At 35.4% G+C, this 16,352-nt stretch overlaps 1 protein-coding gene across 6 annotated transcripts in view; it reads left to right on the forward strand.

The window, feature by feature from the left end:
* TBL1X (transducin beta like 1 X-linked) overlaps window positions 1-16,352 on the forward strand; it is a 149,682-nt gene that overhangs the window by 120,245 nt on the left and 13,085 nt on the right. For all 6 annotated transcript variants that reach the window (XR_014174976.1, XM_081948208.1, XM_081948206.1 and 3 more), the window contains exons 4-11: window positions 4,338-4,483; window positions 9,040-9,316; window positions 9,786-9,918; window positions 10,161-10,302; window positions 13,617-13,680; window positions 13,785-13,882; window positions 14,188-14,248; window positions 15,403-15,524. Coding sequence is in view for 5 of the 6 variants with exons in the window: in XM_081948208.1 (XP_081804334.1) it covers window positions 4,338-4,483; window positions 9,040-9,316; window positions 9,786-9,918; window positions 10,161-10,302; window positions 13,617-13,680; window positions 13,785-13,882; window positions 14,188-14,248; window positions 15,403-15,524 (1,043 nt within the window). In the remaining variant the exon portion in view is untranslated. The remainder of the gene's footprint in view (window positions 1-4,337; window positions 4,484-9,039; window positions 9,317-9,785; window positions 9,919-10,160; window positions 10,303-13,616; window positions 13,681-13,784; window positions 13,883-14,187; window positions 14,249-15,402; window positions 15,525-16,352) is intronic.

Genomic DNA, 16,352 nt, shown 5'->3' on the forward strand with positions numbered 1-16,352 from the left:
GCCATTTTTGTTAATTAAGCTTCTGTAATCTGTGTTTAGCAGATTAAGCAATTTCCCCATTGTGCCCTGGAGCACTGATGATGCCTATTACCTCTTGTCCTCTTCCAGTAACACTGCTGCAGTTGCCAACTCCCAAGTTCCAAGCCATTATGACAAGCTGGTGCTCATTGCAGTTTATTGCAGAGACAGCATTGGATAAACTTCTCACAAAAATTACAAACAATATGGAATATCAACATTCCCTTTGCCCTGGAGTATGGAATTATTTTATATAGCAGTTGTGGCACAAACCAAAACTCTCAGCTAAACCAACTGTTAGATACCTTCAGGTCAGGATCATCTCTTCCAACCAGAAATAGCCATATGATTCATTCATCTTCCTAAATAAACTGTTGTTAGCTTCCTAGTAATTCATAGTACAAGGGGCTGAAGCGTGGAAATGCTGTTTTTCATTTGGAGTATCCATCATCTTGAATAGCTTCCTCTTGAAGTTCTGACCTTCCTGCATTCTGCTGTCTCCCTTTAAATTATCGAAAACAGCTCTTCCAGTGCCTGGAGAGTGAGATCATGCTCTCCTTATTTGGATTGTGCTTATATTTTACTTTTTAAATTATGTTTTTCTTTATTTTATCATGGCTATTTTTGTAAAATTATCATGTACATCTTAATTATGCCATTAAGAAAACTGCAACAAATTGACATTGCTCCCTTACTACAGTTGAGAAAGAGTTATTGGCACAAGATCACTCAGCTGACTTTCATGACTTAGGCAGATATACAGTACAACTTAGTTTTTCTGTTCTTAGTCCAACACTAGACCAAATTGGCTCCAATGTTATCAAAACAGAATATACACAATTACAAAATTTAAAGAGAGAGAAAAAGTCTTCAGAATTCAAACTGATGTTCAGGATATTTTAAACTGACATGTATTAATTTCACACCTGTATATTATATTCTAATATATTAAAAGATACAGAACACCAGAATATTTTTAGCCTTCCAAATATTTTTTTAAACTGAACTGTTTCAAAACATGCTTCCCAAGTAAAAATAAATATAAAGTTGTCAGGCAGTGGTGGGTTGCAGGCGGTATGCCCCGGTATGGATGTACCGGAGCCAGCCCAGAGCACAAATACCTTTCCGGTACAGTGCTCCTGGGGGCCCACCCAAGCTCCTTACGAGTGTTTAAAGGCTTCTGCCCACCCAAGCTCCTTACGAGTGTTTAAAGGCTTCTGCATTTCCGTGCAGTCGCATGGCATGTACAGAGCCTGCGTGACGCTCCTTGGAGCAGCTGGAGCATCACGGAGCTGCTAAAATGCATGCGTGCGTCTATGAGGACACCGCCGACCCACCCATTTGCAATCCACCACTGTTGTCAGGATGCAATCATAATGAAGAGCATGGTTGAAGCCATTCCATTCAGAAGTGAATTATTTGGTACGCCAGGTTAAAGGATGACCAGTCAGGATTCGTAGCCAGATCCTCAACTCTGGAAACAGACCAGCTAGCTTTCCTTCAATCTGGAGCTCAATGACCTGAAACAAATAAAAATAAAGTACTGGGCCATCCTACCACTATCTAACATGTGGGAAAATGCATAGCTATAATATTTTTTTAATGTGAACAGGAGGAAATCTGCATGACAGATGGGAAACGTTTTAAGTGTAGAAAACAAGCCACGTCATAGAAATTGGTGCTGTATTCTTTATGCTTTAAAAGCCTATAACATTCTTGTTTTTATCAAGACATAATTAAATGCAAGAAAACGTGATTGCTATTAACAACTGATGGTTGCAAATATAATAGAAATCAGTCATTGATCTTGATCAAAATTATCTTCCTGGGTTTCCAGATCTGTTCTCATAAAATAGTTTTAAATTCTGAAACTGAAAATCAATTTCCATGCAAGTAACATGTACAAAATATAAAGAATGCTAACAGAGAAGGGAAACAACTGGGTAAAAACTAGTTATTACTGTGTTTACCACTACAGGAAGCACTAAATTAAGCTTGGTACAATTTAGTATACATTTTCTTAGTTTATTTAAACAGTATTATGTAAAAGCCTTGATTCAGGGAAGGTGGTAGTCAATCTCCATGTATCCATCTGAGGATCATGGTGCAATTTAGGTCATTCCTTTTCTGAACCTCACCTGACACTGATTGCAATTAAAGGGATTAGCTTCATAAATATGTGATGTAGATGAGGTTGCCGGTAATATATAACAGTTATTTCAATATTGTAGCAGGTATGAGCCCTTTGATATTATATTCCTTCTGATAAACTGAACTTTTTCATTTCATGTGAAAAAAGATTCTCCTACCTACCATTTCTAAAAAATAGAGAATTTTTGTAGATAATATAAAGAAATAATACACAAATTATATATTATAATGTATGTTTTCATTATATATACGATGATTTATGTACATTAACATTTTTCTGGTAACAATATTACAGTGATTGCAATTATTTTCAAAGGTAATTCTTAGAATGACTTTTAAAAATGAAGGTTCAGAATCTTATTAAGATAATTTAATTATCTTAATGATAATTAAATGATAATTTAAATTAGAAATGACCACACACTAAATCAATATGGGAAGCTTATAATTAAAATAAACAGTTTACAGTACTTTTGTTTTGAAATTTTGATATAGTACATTTTGTAGAGTTTTCTGTCATCACAAAGAATCAAATAGTAGAATAGTGATCCCTCAGTACTTATTGTTAATTGGTTCGGGGTGGTGGTGGCAATGAATACCAAAAATGAGTACCAAACACATTTTCTTTCAAATAATGTAGTGAATCAAGAGGCAGCCGATATCAACAAGTTCTAGTTTGTGCATTGAGTACAAAATAAACAATGAGTACCAGGACAAAATGTTCACCTCAAAATGTATTGAGTACTAAATTCAATGAGTTTCAAAGCAGTTGAGTACCGAGGTACCCTGTTTTCCCCAAATAAGACCCAATCTTATTTTCTTTTTGGCCCCAAAATAAGCGCCAGGTCTTATTTTCGAAGGATGTCATACCCGCTTACCTTAGGACCACTGCAGCCACGCCTCCCATGCCCTGACACCTGTTGCACTGCTGCCCAACTTCTTTCACAGCCACTTGCGGCCAAATGGCACATGGCTTGTTGACCGATGATACCACGGGACTGTCATGCCCATGCCTCTGCTCATAGCAGGAAGCTGCATGGCACGTTATGCCATTGCGCACAAGAGCAGTGGAACTGGCATGAGCCACGTGGCGTCCTGCTGCAAGGAATGGTGCTGGTGCAATACGCCACATGATGTCTGGCTGTATGCAAGACTAAAATCATCTGAGAAAAGAATCACGAATTCTTATACTTACCTGTCACCTTTATTTGCTTCTGTATTTTACAAAAACTATTAGTGATACTGCTTTGCCATTCCAGAAAAATCCTTATCTATATTATTACCCTTTCTGTATTTAACTAGGATAGGGGTGCCTAAGTTCCATTATGTAGAGGGATTTTCTAGTCTTTTTGTGCCTGTCCTTTGGAAAGAGTTTCCCTTGGAGATAGATCTGTATGGCTTCAATGCTGCGTGAATTTCAGAAGGTTTAAAAAACCTTGCCTGATTTCCCAGGCCTTGAACTGAGCTTGGAGAGATGTTCTGTGTTGTATGTGTGAGTGCCTTTGACTAAATTCTGCACTTGGTTTCTTTTTAGCTGTATTCTTTTATTTTTAAAATCTCATTTTGTTTTATTGGATTCTGCCCAGAATCCAATAAAATAATTTTGGAATATTCTAAAAATAAATCTGAAGTGCTGCACAGCTCTATTAACCAATTATACTGTTATAAGCAGCCTAGTAATATATGGTAGTTTGTCCTTCACCAGAGTAAAAAAAAATTGAAAAAAATTGCAACAAAACATATTTATGCACTGAATGATAACAGCCTAGGTAGAGCTTACAAGAGCATAGACAACTTGGTTCAACTGTCTTCAGTTATGGTCACTGTTGGCAAAGTTCAACAGTATATGGATGTAAGATACTTCACAGAGAAAGATCTCTTAAGACTTAGTATTGATATTGAATCAATAAACAACTCAGGCTGGATCCGGCCCCCGGGCCTAGAGTTAACACCCCTGGTTTATACCATTTTCTTTTGTCTTGCTTGGCACTAATTAAGTATGCAAATGTAATTGAAGGGGACCATTATAGGGTTTTTTTTCTATCAGACCTAATGTGGAAATTTTTCTCCCTTGTTGGGAAAGGCACAAGATTCAGCTGTGTTGTATTTAGTATATGTGTCACATTGCAGAGAGCTTAGATTTCATATCATGCCTTCCTTTTTCTCAGGTTTCTCCCATTCCGCCTTTACATTTGGAATAGAGAGTCATATTAGCCAATCCAACATCAATGGAACACTAGTGCCACCTGCTGCCCTTATCTCTATACTTCAGAAAGGCCTACAATATGTTGAAGCAGAGATAAGCATCAATGAGGCAAGTATCACCTCTTCCTTAGCTAGAAAATGCTTAATGATTAGTGCTTGATCAACCTGGCAGTTTCCTTGAGTTGATGCCAATTTTGAAGGATACAAGAACACAAACCAGACCTGACTTATTTGTCAATGTTGGTTTTAATTAAAACGGATGGGCCTGTTTTCTTTCCTTGGTGAAACCTCTAGGTTCTCTTTGTTCATTCTGCTAAGCCTGATACCTTAGCCAATAAAACCAACTTCTTTTTTAAGTTTACTTTCGACTTTTTACTTTCTACTTTAACTTTTCCCCATTTTTTCCCATGTTTAATTTTTTTATTGTTATCCTTCCTTATCTCTTAATCTACTTGCCTGATTAATAGTCCTCATTGGTCCCTTTCATGTTCTTCCTAAAATAATCAAACAGAATAAAATCTGTTCTTTTTGTTACTCATCTGTCTCTGTCTGGTCTAGTGTTGAATAAGTATGTTTCTTTATACCATACTGACATATGAAGTAGCAATAATATACATTGCTAAGATTTCTTAAATACAATCGTTTAAAAAACAGTTCATACTACCTACCATCTTGGGAAAAAACTTGGTAGCAAGCCTGAAAAGCAAGTTGTCAGAGCATGGCGATTTGTTCAATTTTAAATAATTTTTGAAGGCTGTATTTTAATCTTATTACTATTTAATTGGAGTTAAAAGTTTCTATAATTTAAAAAAGTTTTTAAAAATGCTTAGACTTTCTTTACTCTACTAACGCTTCCTTAGAAGTGTTATTTTGAGCATCTACTGAATGAAATATTGATACGTTCAAGCAGAACTTTGCAGAATTAATATTTTCTAAAGTAGGATTTTTCAAACTAGATTCTGCAGGACTTGTATGGATTCCGTCAAACAAATAAGAAAAAGATCTCTCTCTTAAGGTTGTTTTTCTTCCTTAGTACCTTGCACAGAAGTTCTCTCCCAGAAGTGACTGAAGTATAGGGAGCAGGGTGGGATTTGTCAGTGGTCATTTAGAAGCATTAAGAGGTTGTGAGCATTTTTTGAATAAACAGGTTGCCGTGGGGGGGGGGATAGGAAACGTTTGCTGAAAAATATACAACATTCCTTTTCTTTTCTTTTCTTTTCATTTCATTTCATTCCATTCTCCCTAAAAATGAATCAGAACTGTGCATTTTAGTACTTAAACTGTAATCTACATTAAATTTTATCAGATTGAATTTCTAATTAATTAACATATAATTGTTTGAATTCTATTTTAATAGAATTGAACAAACATTGCCTTGCACATTGAATTCAAATCTGATCTTGGCTGATTCACATGTCATTGCATTCCATGTCAATGTACTGATAAACTTTTGCTTCCTTATTCTGTTGCCACATTTTAAAAAATCAGAATTAACCATAGAGTTGATGGTATTTGGGTGACATATATATTTAATAAATTATGATGGGTCACACAGTCAGCTAGATGTTTAGAGTGAGTTTGGCATTTTTATTCACCTATCAAGTCCTTCCCATGGAGCTGAAATGGGCAGCTATTATTATTTGATGGTGTTAAAGATATCATTGCTGGATGTAACTTTTTTCAAGTAAAGCTGCCTTTTGCAATTGATTGATGCATATTTTATCAATGCTGTTGGTGTTCAAGTGATGCTGTAGATATTTTGGGATTGCACCCAAGGAACCAACCACAGTTGGTACTATTTTTGATATTTTTTTTGCCACAGCCACGCTACTTCTTTTCTGTCAGCCTGTAGATTTACAGTTATAGCGATTGAATAAAACTTAATTGAATATTATAAATAGATTTATGCCTCCCTAAACTCACTTCTTTTAGATAATTAAGTTTGTAATTCATAGATTCTATATTTAGCATTAAATTTTGTTACCAAATATATATTTAGATTGCAAACAAATATTTGCATGTAATAATCTGATTACTCACAATGAACTTCTGATATCATTTGACTTCAGATGTTAACTGTGCTACACAGAAATCATTATTAAGAAGTGTTTCTTGCTAAGGTTCTTTTATTTGAGACCATTATTTTTACACCACTTAGAAGATAATTCATTTTCTGTAGGTGTCTGTTTGCCTTGGTTTTACTTGCACTACGTTACATAAATTACTATAAGCAAATTACTGTATTGTCAATAGAAAAAATATTTAAACAGCAATTTATACATATTAAAATATCTCAGTATTTTAGGTATGGCATATGCTGCTAGCTTTGCTAATCCTAATCAAATGTGATAGGATAATTAAAAATAATATTGTCAGGTCAAAGTTGGAACTAGGGTAGAACTTCAAAGTATTCAAAGTCTTTGTTTGATAAATTCTGATTGTTCCTAATTTTCCAGTCCTTGAAAAGGGTGACTTAAGATCATATTGGTGCTCTTAATTTTATTAATTTATTTAATTTGTTTATATGACCATCCATCTCACCTAATGTGATCTAACTGATCTACATTAATCCAATAAAACAATATAGACTATATATAAAAACAATCATACATGCATACACACACACACACACACACCACAGTGTGTGTGTGAGCACACACTCATAACAGTGGTTTAGTGTGTTTATTAATATTTTTCCCACAATTCCCTTCACCCAAAACCCAGAACAGTCCCAATTAAGTCCAACCACAAGCAGACTAATGCTAGTCCACAGAGCATGGCCATGAGTCCACAAGGCATTGAAAGTTTTCCAATCAAAATAAACCCATCTGGCAAAATTAAATCCACAATACAAGAGGGTTCACAAGGCACAATCCAAGTCAAGGTACATTGTCAATTCAAAGCAAGGTAAGAATTACAATGACTAAAAAACATCACTTTCATCTCTCTGCTGTGCTAATAACCAGTTTCTGATGCAACCCATCAAGAAGGGCAAGATTTTCTCCCCGCGAGTAACCTGGCTGACCTTTTCTGCTCCTGCCTTTTCTCTGTCCTATGTCTTCTTGGATCAGATGCAGAAGGCAGTTCCTTTTCCTCATCACTGACTGGCTTCACCTGCATGCTTTCTCCACCTGAAGCCTCAGGTCCTGCTGCAGCTGTGCTTGAGCCAAATCACTCTCAGATGGCTGCTTGGAACCATTAACCAACTCACTTCCAGATGTGCCTGGAATTGTCATCTTCCTGGGAAATGACATCTGGAGAGAGATCTGGGGAAGCATCTGGAGGAGTTATCACACTATCCCACTGGCATGACCTGATCTCCCAGAGCCTCGCAGGCCAGGTTTCTGCAGATCCAGCAGTGGAACCAAAGGACCAGCCGAGGGGCATGCACAGCATTGGCATCTTCCCAGAACATGTCCTCGGGGCCATAGCCCTTCCAGTCCACTAAATATTGTAGACATTCCCAGCAAACATGGGAACCCACAATGAGTACCACCTCATATTTAGGCTGTCCCTGCACTAACACCATCATGAGCAAGGACAAGTGGAATACCGGGTGGATGCACAATAAAGGGGGCAGAGTCAAACGACTGGGTTGATGACCAATTCCACTGAGAATGGGCCTAGGAAGCAGTGTAAATCTGACCCACCAGAAGCTTGGCATTCAGAACAAGGTTGGTGGCTAGTCATACAAGTGGTGTGGTGTGAGTTGCTCCGCCGCTCGCTTGCTGAACACATCAACATAGTAGAAAAAGTAGAAGTATAGTATGATAGACTGTATAGCTATATGATTCATCCAATGTTGGACTAGAAAAACTTTTGCTGATCTAAAAAGGAATTTTATTATGGTCTTACTTAACCTTCAGGAGGAAAAAAAGGAATAATAGAATGAATTTTCTGAATCTCCTAAAATCCAACCAGACCAAAAGGTTTCAAATGAAGCCTTACATATAATTGTATGTTATACTCTGATCAATGTCTTCTGAGGATAAGTCAAAATATTTTTTCTTGTTCTTAAGTATGTGACTGTCAATTTCATTGTCAGTATGTGACGTCCATAATTTATTTTCTGATTAATCATTCACATTATTTTCCTCATTGCATGTAGTACAGGTAGTCCTCAAATTACATCCACAATGGAGTCTGAAATTTATGTTGCTAAATGAGAAATTGCTAAGTGAGTTTTGCCCCATTTTACAATCTTCCTTGCCACATTTGTTAAGTGAATCAGTGTAGTTGTTAAGTTAGTAACACAGCTGTTAAGCGAATCTTGTTTCCCCGTTGACTTTGCTTGTCAGAAGTTTGCAAAAGTAGATCACATGACTCCAGGACACTGCAATCGTCATAAATGTGAGTCGCTTGCCAAGCATCTGAATTTTGATCACGTGACCATGGGAATCACACAACGATCCTAAGTGTGAAAAATGGTCATAAGTCACTTTTTTCAGTGCCATTGTAACTTTGAACAGTCACTAAATGAACTGTTGTAAGTTGAGGATTACCTGTAGTCTAGCAAATTAATAGTAAAAATACTATAGATTCAATTGAAAACTATAATTTTTGATTATGTGGCAATTGTACTCTGCCTAGCTAATATTTCATTTATTTATCAGGAAAAACATAGTTTAATCCTTTTTCTTCTTCTTTTTTTCTTTCCATTCCTAGGATGGTACAGTGTTTGATGGCAGACCTATAGAGTCATTATCTTTGATAGATGCAGTAATGCCTGATGTAGTGCAAACTCGGCAGCAGGCTTTCAGGGAGAAATTAGCACAGCAGCAGGCTAGTGCAGCAGCAGCAGCAGCAGCTGCAGCTACAACAGCAACAGCAGTCACAACTACTACAACAGCCACAACAACAACTATTGCTATCCCACAGCAAAATACACCAAAGACTGGAGAAGCCACTGTGAATGGAGAGGAGAATGGGGCGCATGCAATAAGTAAGTTAAACTATGTTTTCTAATGGGTATGTTGACATTAAATGCAAATTTATGTGGCAAAGCTAGATATATGTATAGACATCTTTGAACTCTAGACATTGTAAGATTTTTATGCTCAAAGACCAAAAGCCACAGACACATTGCCCTCATTTTAGCCTTACATATTAGTTGATGTCTTTTCGCTATTGTCTTTTGTGTTCAGGTTACTACAAAGCGATTACCAAATAAGCATACAGAAATTCTAAATTGTATTGACATATTTAAGCACCATAAGTTCTCATTAGTCTTCAAGTGCTGGGAATAGAAAGCAGGCTTACATTTTTCCTCTTGGGAAACAATTAACATTTCCAATCAATATTTATGCGTATTCCAATTGTCCTATTAGTTTTGTTACTATTGTTTTATTTTCGTTGTTTCTGTTTTCACTATGCCTCGAATCAGTTTACATAGATTTATGTATGTTTTGCAGATAATCATTCAAAACCAATGGAAATCGATGGGGATGTTGAAATTCCTTCTAATAAAGCAACAGTTCTTCGGGGTCATGAGTCAGAGGTGTTCATCTGTGCCTGGAATCCTGTCAGTGATCTACTAGCATCAGGGTAAATTATGGATTGAAACAAATGTGAACATTTCAGTATTTTTCATTATTGCCCAGCAGTATCAATTCTGGCAACAACAGTAAATAGAATTTGGCAGATAATCTTCATTTTTGGAAGGAAGACGTGTGCACATAAGAAATGGATTTCCTACTAATATATAATAATACTGTTTCAAAACAATTTTGAGCGAACAGAACCCCAAGTTTTTCTTTCTGCATAATATGTGTATTCATTCTTTTTAGATCTGGTGATTCCACTGCCAGAATATGGAATCTTAATGAAGGCAGCAATGGTAGTTCCACACAACTAGTTTTGAGGCACTGTATAAGAGAAGGAGGGCATGATGTTCCCAGCAATAAAGATGTAACATCACTAGACTGGAATGTAAGTTGACAAATAAAACTCTTGTCTATAGAATACAGCTTCTGTATAAAATTTAATTATCTGTGTGTGTGAGAGGGGGGGGAGAGAGAGCGAGAGAGCGTGCAAGTTGGTCAGTAAGTAAGTGAGTGAATGAATGAATGAAAGCCGCCTTACTGTAGTGATTAAGGAACCATACTAGAAACCAGAAGACCATGAGTTCTAGTATGAAAGCTGGCAGAGTGACTTTGGCCAGTCTCTCTCAACCCACAACATTATGCTCAGGTGACAAGCCAATAGGTCAATTCATGTTTCTAGCAAAGGATCAACACTCAGTTGATCCAAAAAGAAAAAGTGGAACCTGCACTTAGGAAGTTATAGATACAGTATAGATATAAATATTTCTTCCAATTTTTCCTTGCAGGTATAATAGTAATTTAGGTGTAAGCAACTTGATGCCTTCTAGATGTTTTGAATAATAGTTCAGCAGCTCCAACTAGTATCAGTTATTTTAAATGTATTGTTAGAGTTCCAAATAGCATCCAAAAATAAATCCGAGTCCAAGGCAATGTATTGCTCAAAGTTCCAATTTATTAAGAGAGCCATTTTGGCACATCTGGGAAAACTCAAATCTGAAAGCTTCCAGGTTTTTCCCACCTAGTTGAAAGTTCAAGATCTTGCCCTACATCCACAATAACATTACATGGTCCAATCTCCCACTGCCATGCTGGCAGTTCCACCCATCCAGTTCCTGTCAGGTGCAGAGACAAAGGATGACCTTGGCTGTCTAGAAAGAATTTGGTTTTGGCTACACAGTAAATAACTCTGTACATCCCCCCTCCCATTTTTCCACAATAGAAAAAGGCATAGTTGAATAATAGAAAGTGTGGCAGGCCAAAGATCCAAAAGAAAACTGCAGGCCTGACATGTATGATAAAAGTCTCCTTATACCAGAATCGAACTAGTATGCTTATGGAACAAACTGAAAATATCACAATATTTTATGCAGTAAGAGTTTATTTTGAGAATATTGTAGATGGAAACCATTTATTTATATATTCAAAATAAAAATACATATGCAATATTTAAATAAAATAATATTTCTAATGATACAGAGAGAATCTATCCTTTTGTTTTGTATTTTTCAAAGTTACAGGATTGGAATTTGTAGTTTAGAAAATGAATCAGAAAATACATTTAAAAAGAGATACTTTCATTTTGGTCAATGAGTAACAAATGGAAAAATAAAATATATCAAACTACAAAAAAAAAACATCCATATGAATGTTATTAAAGTGAATAAAATGTAACCTAAGATTATATACATTACATCCATAAAATTTGTGAAACTCCTATTAATCTATAAAAAGATTATAACTTCTATTATTATAAAAAGATAAAGTATAGATTCAGTTATTATCATGTATAGTGGTATCCTGGTATTCAACTGCTATGAAACTCATCAAATTTGGTACTCAACACATTTTGAATTTTTTGTCCCGATGCTCATCATTTGTTTGGTACTCAACTCACAAGCTAAAACTTGTTGGTGTCAGCTGCCTTGTGACTCAATATTATTCCTTAGGGGAAAAATTGTTTGGTACTCATTGTTTTTGGTACTTATTACGCCTCCCAGAACCAGTTAAGGATGGGTACTGAGGTACCATTGTATTAAAGCTTACATTATACTAAGATACAAAAAATAGCATATCTAATAGGTATGAAATATCAGGGCATAGTTTTTATGCTCTTGTAGAAAATTTAGCAGTTATCCTCTTAATATTTATAGACAGTATACCCGTATTCAGAGATTTTCAGGGCAATAGCATTATTTTGCCAACCAGTATACACCAAATGAATTGGGTTCCTTTTATTTGTAGAAATGATTTTTCCCCAGATTATTGGTTTTTACTTAGTACATTATCGCATTACCTATAGTTGTATGCATTTTTATCCAGCAACTTTTGTTGAGAAAAGGGAATTCATGAAGCTCTTATAAAGAATACAAAATAACAGAGTTGGAAGGGACCTTGGAGGTCTTTTAGTCCAACCCGCTGCCTATAGTACTGAATATAAGTACCCTATAGTACTTCAAACAAATGGTTATCCAGTATCTTCTTTAAAAAGTGTTGGAGCATTCACAACTGCTGGAGGCAAATTGTTCCATAGGAAATAAAATAAATGCAAAACGGCCGTAGCATTTCTCTTATTTTGGAGACGTGCAATTTTGAAATAATTTCTGTTAAGGATGTACAAATCAAATCAACCAAGGTTCAATTACAATACAACACAATAGCAGAGTTGGAAGGGACCTTGGAGGTCTTCTAGTTCAACCCCCTGCCTAGGCAGGAAACCTATACCGTTTCAGACAAATGGCTATCCAACATCTTCTTAAAGACTTCCAGTGTTGGGGCATTCACAACTTCTGGAGGCAAGCTGTTCCACTGATTAAGTGTTCTAACTGTCAGGAAATTTCTCCTTAGTTCTAAGTTGCTTCTCTCCTTGATTAGTTCCCACCCATTGCTTTTTGTTTTGCCCTCAGGTGCTTTGGAGAATAGTTTGACTCCCTCTTTTTGGGGCAGCTCCTGAGATATTAGAACACTGCTACCATGTCATCCCTAGTATATTTTTCATTAAATTAGACATACCCAGTTCCCACAACCGTTCTTCATATGCTTTAGCGTCCAGTCCCCAATTCATCTTTCTGGCTCTTCTTTGCACTCTTTCTAGAGTCTCCACATCATTTTTACATTGTGGCAACCAAAATTGGATGCAGTATTCCAAGTGTGGCCTTACGAAGGCATTATAAAATGGTACTAACACTACACGTGATCTTGATTATATCCCTTTGTTAATGAGCCTAGAACTGTGTTGGCCTTTTTGGCAGCTGCTGCACACAGCTGGCTCATATTAGGAATATGTTATTGGGAGAAAGAGAGAGGGGAAACCTGAATATGTTGAGATAAAATTTTAAAAGTAAATCCTTTCAGATGAGCTAAAATGCCTCATTAAAATAATTATATATTAGCTAAATTATTGTTATAACACTAGCAGTAGCATATATAGACTTACATACCACCCCATAGTACTTTTCAGCACTCTCTGGGTGGTTTATTCTGGGCTCTTTATCCTATTATGAGAACAATATACTGCATTAGCAGGCTTGTTTCTAGTTGTCAAAGTACCCATTAATTTTTGATATAAACTGGTATTGATATTTACTCTTTGTCATGAAAATATTTGCTTTTTTATACTAAAAGATCACAATTGAATTATTGAATCATAACTGATTTGGGCCTCATATTTAAAAAATCCTCTCCTTTTTGCTTATTTTACAGAGTGATGGAACACTCTTGGCTACTGGATCATATGATGGATTTGCAAGAATATGGACGGAAGATGGTAAGACTGAAGAAATAATTTTTTTCAGATAATTAGATTTGGGGGGGGGGATCTTAAATTTGTTTCAGTGTTCAAATTATTTAAAACATTGATTTTATTTACAGGAAACCTTGCAAGCACCTTAGGGCAACATAAAGGGCCCATCTTTGCTCTGAAGTGGAATAAAAAGGGAAATTACATTTTAAGTGCTGGTGTTGATAAGGTAAGTGTTGAATTCTAAGGTTTGCAAGTATCAATTATCTAATTATCTTTTTAAGCTTCTGTTTCAATTCTTGAAACAGCTGCTATTTTTGTATTCATCAGATGGTGGTGCCATCATAATCTTCATTTCTCTATATGCACAATATTGTTATGATCAACTCTTGTCCAGTTTCTAGATGGCCATATTTGTTATCTGTTGAAGACACCATATTATCTATTTTGTGTGGATTGTTTTGACTTTACAACTAATAATGCTGTTTCACATCTGTTTTTTTTCCTTCTATTTGCTCTTCCTTCTCTACCTAGACAACAATAATTTGGGATGCTCATACAGGTGAAGCTAAACAACAGTTTCCTTTCCACTCAGGTAATTAAAGTTCAACTGTTATTTATGCTTTCTATATTTAACAAATGACAAAAACGTTTACTCTGTCATAATTATGTATCACAAGTGACTATTAAACAGATTTAGGCTATTGCATCCTAGTTTGCTTTATTATATTTGTCTGATAAAAAGAACAGAAGTGAAATCATTTTTGTTAGACAAATTTGAGAGTAAAATTTTTGGTGTTGCCATATCATAAATTATTAATAGACCAAATCACTGAGAAATATTTGTTATTCTCAATTATCTTTTACATAAGAGATAGTATCTTTGTAGTGATGTAGCCCAATCACATACTTATTATACCACTGACATAAATTTACATAAATGGTATCCAACAATATTATAATGTAAATTGTATAAATTATTCCATTTTCATCTTATATTATTCAAGCAATATAAATTGCATTGGATATTTGGTATCGCAGAGATTTAAAATGCAAAGTTCATTTTATGTCAAGAATTCATCTTGTATTATTTCAGTAGAGAGTCTGGGCCATGTTTTAGTTCAGATTGATAGTGTTCTAAAAGTCTATCCTCTGGTTTCCCAAAAACTTTGTTCTGGCATGTATGTAAAAACTACATTATTATCTAATTTATTTTGATAGCTTTTACGGTTTCAGAAAGTGTGCTGTGTTTTTAGATTTGTTTGGTGTCTTTTTCTATAGGTAGTCCTTAACTATGACTACGATGGTCATAAATTGGGTCACCCACATAACTGTCCCAATTTTACATAGTTTTGCAATGGTGGTTAATGAACATCACAGTCACTAAGTGAACACTGCAGTTGTTAAATGAACCAATGAGTCACTAGCAGATGGTTTTGCTGAAAACCAGAAGTAAATGCTGGTTTTCAGCAAAACTGTCATAATACACTTTAAGGTTTGTTATTTGTATGATAATGTCATTAGAGTGGAAATTAGACCCACTGCATGCTGTGGCATCAAAGTCTGGTACATAATGGTTTTATTCTATTGTAAATAGTGCTCATATTATCAGAATAATGTCGGTCATTCTTTCAGAATAATAGTATAGTGTTAGGATGCTACATGTAATTAAAGTAAATTAACTGTTACAACAGTAATTTGCTTCCTGGCTAAATTTCCTAATGATCCCTTTCTGTCCTCCTTTCACAGCCCCAGCCCTGGACGTAGATTGGCAAAACAATACTACCTTTGCATCGTGCAGCACTGATATGTGCATACATGTATGCAGACTTGGCTGTGATCGTCCAGTCAAAACCTTTCAAGGCCACACGGTAAAATTAAGCAATAATCTTAACACATTGCAATTAAAACAGACTTCATCAATATTTCAGGAATACTATATTCTTAAATCAATAGCTACCTAATTCATTTAGCTGGCAGGCATACATTGAATTTTGAGAATATATATTTATGTGTTCATGCAAAATAGTAAGCATGTTATTCTGGGATGGGAGTCTCCTCATTAGGTGGCAAACTGGTCATGTGTAGTAACAGGAAGCCAAGAAGGAAAGTTCCATTATTATCTTGCCTTCTTACTAGGTATCCATTCTTCAAAATTAGATAATACATTAGGGATTTTAGTCTTAAATTTAATCTGTGTATTCTTGGCAGTAAATTCATTGATGTTAATAAGGATGTGGTAAAATCAATTCTTATTTGTTTTTATAGCTTTGCTTTAGAAAAATAGAAATGCTATTTTAATTAGAACATTAAATAGAATTCATGGTAGTGAACCAGTGGTCTGAATTAGTATGCAACACTTTCCCCAGAGATGATTTAAAACCCATGGGTATTTTTTTTAACCTATGAAGAGATCTGCAAAAAAGGTAGCTAATTGTAATATTGGGAGAATGCAAGATAATTTATCAGTTAAATAGCAAATCCATAAAAATATAATTTTACATTGTACTTTATAATATAATATGAATTACATGTATAATTATAACAGATTTTGCATTCTTACATGAGGCAACATCTAATTCCAATTTCTAATTTTCCATGCATCCCTGATGGCTATTTATGTATAAAACAGACAAAACAACCATAAAATGATGTGGTAATAATAATAATAACCTGGAGGCTTGCGTGGAGGGGCTTGC

The sequence above is a fragment of the Natrix helvetica genome, assembly GCF_964273705.1.
Source record: "Natrix helvetica genome assembly, chromosome: 3".
NCBI lineage: Eukaryota > Metazoa > Chordata > Lepidosauria > Squamata > Natricidae > Natrix > Natrix helvetica.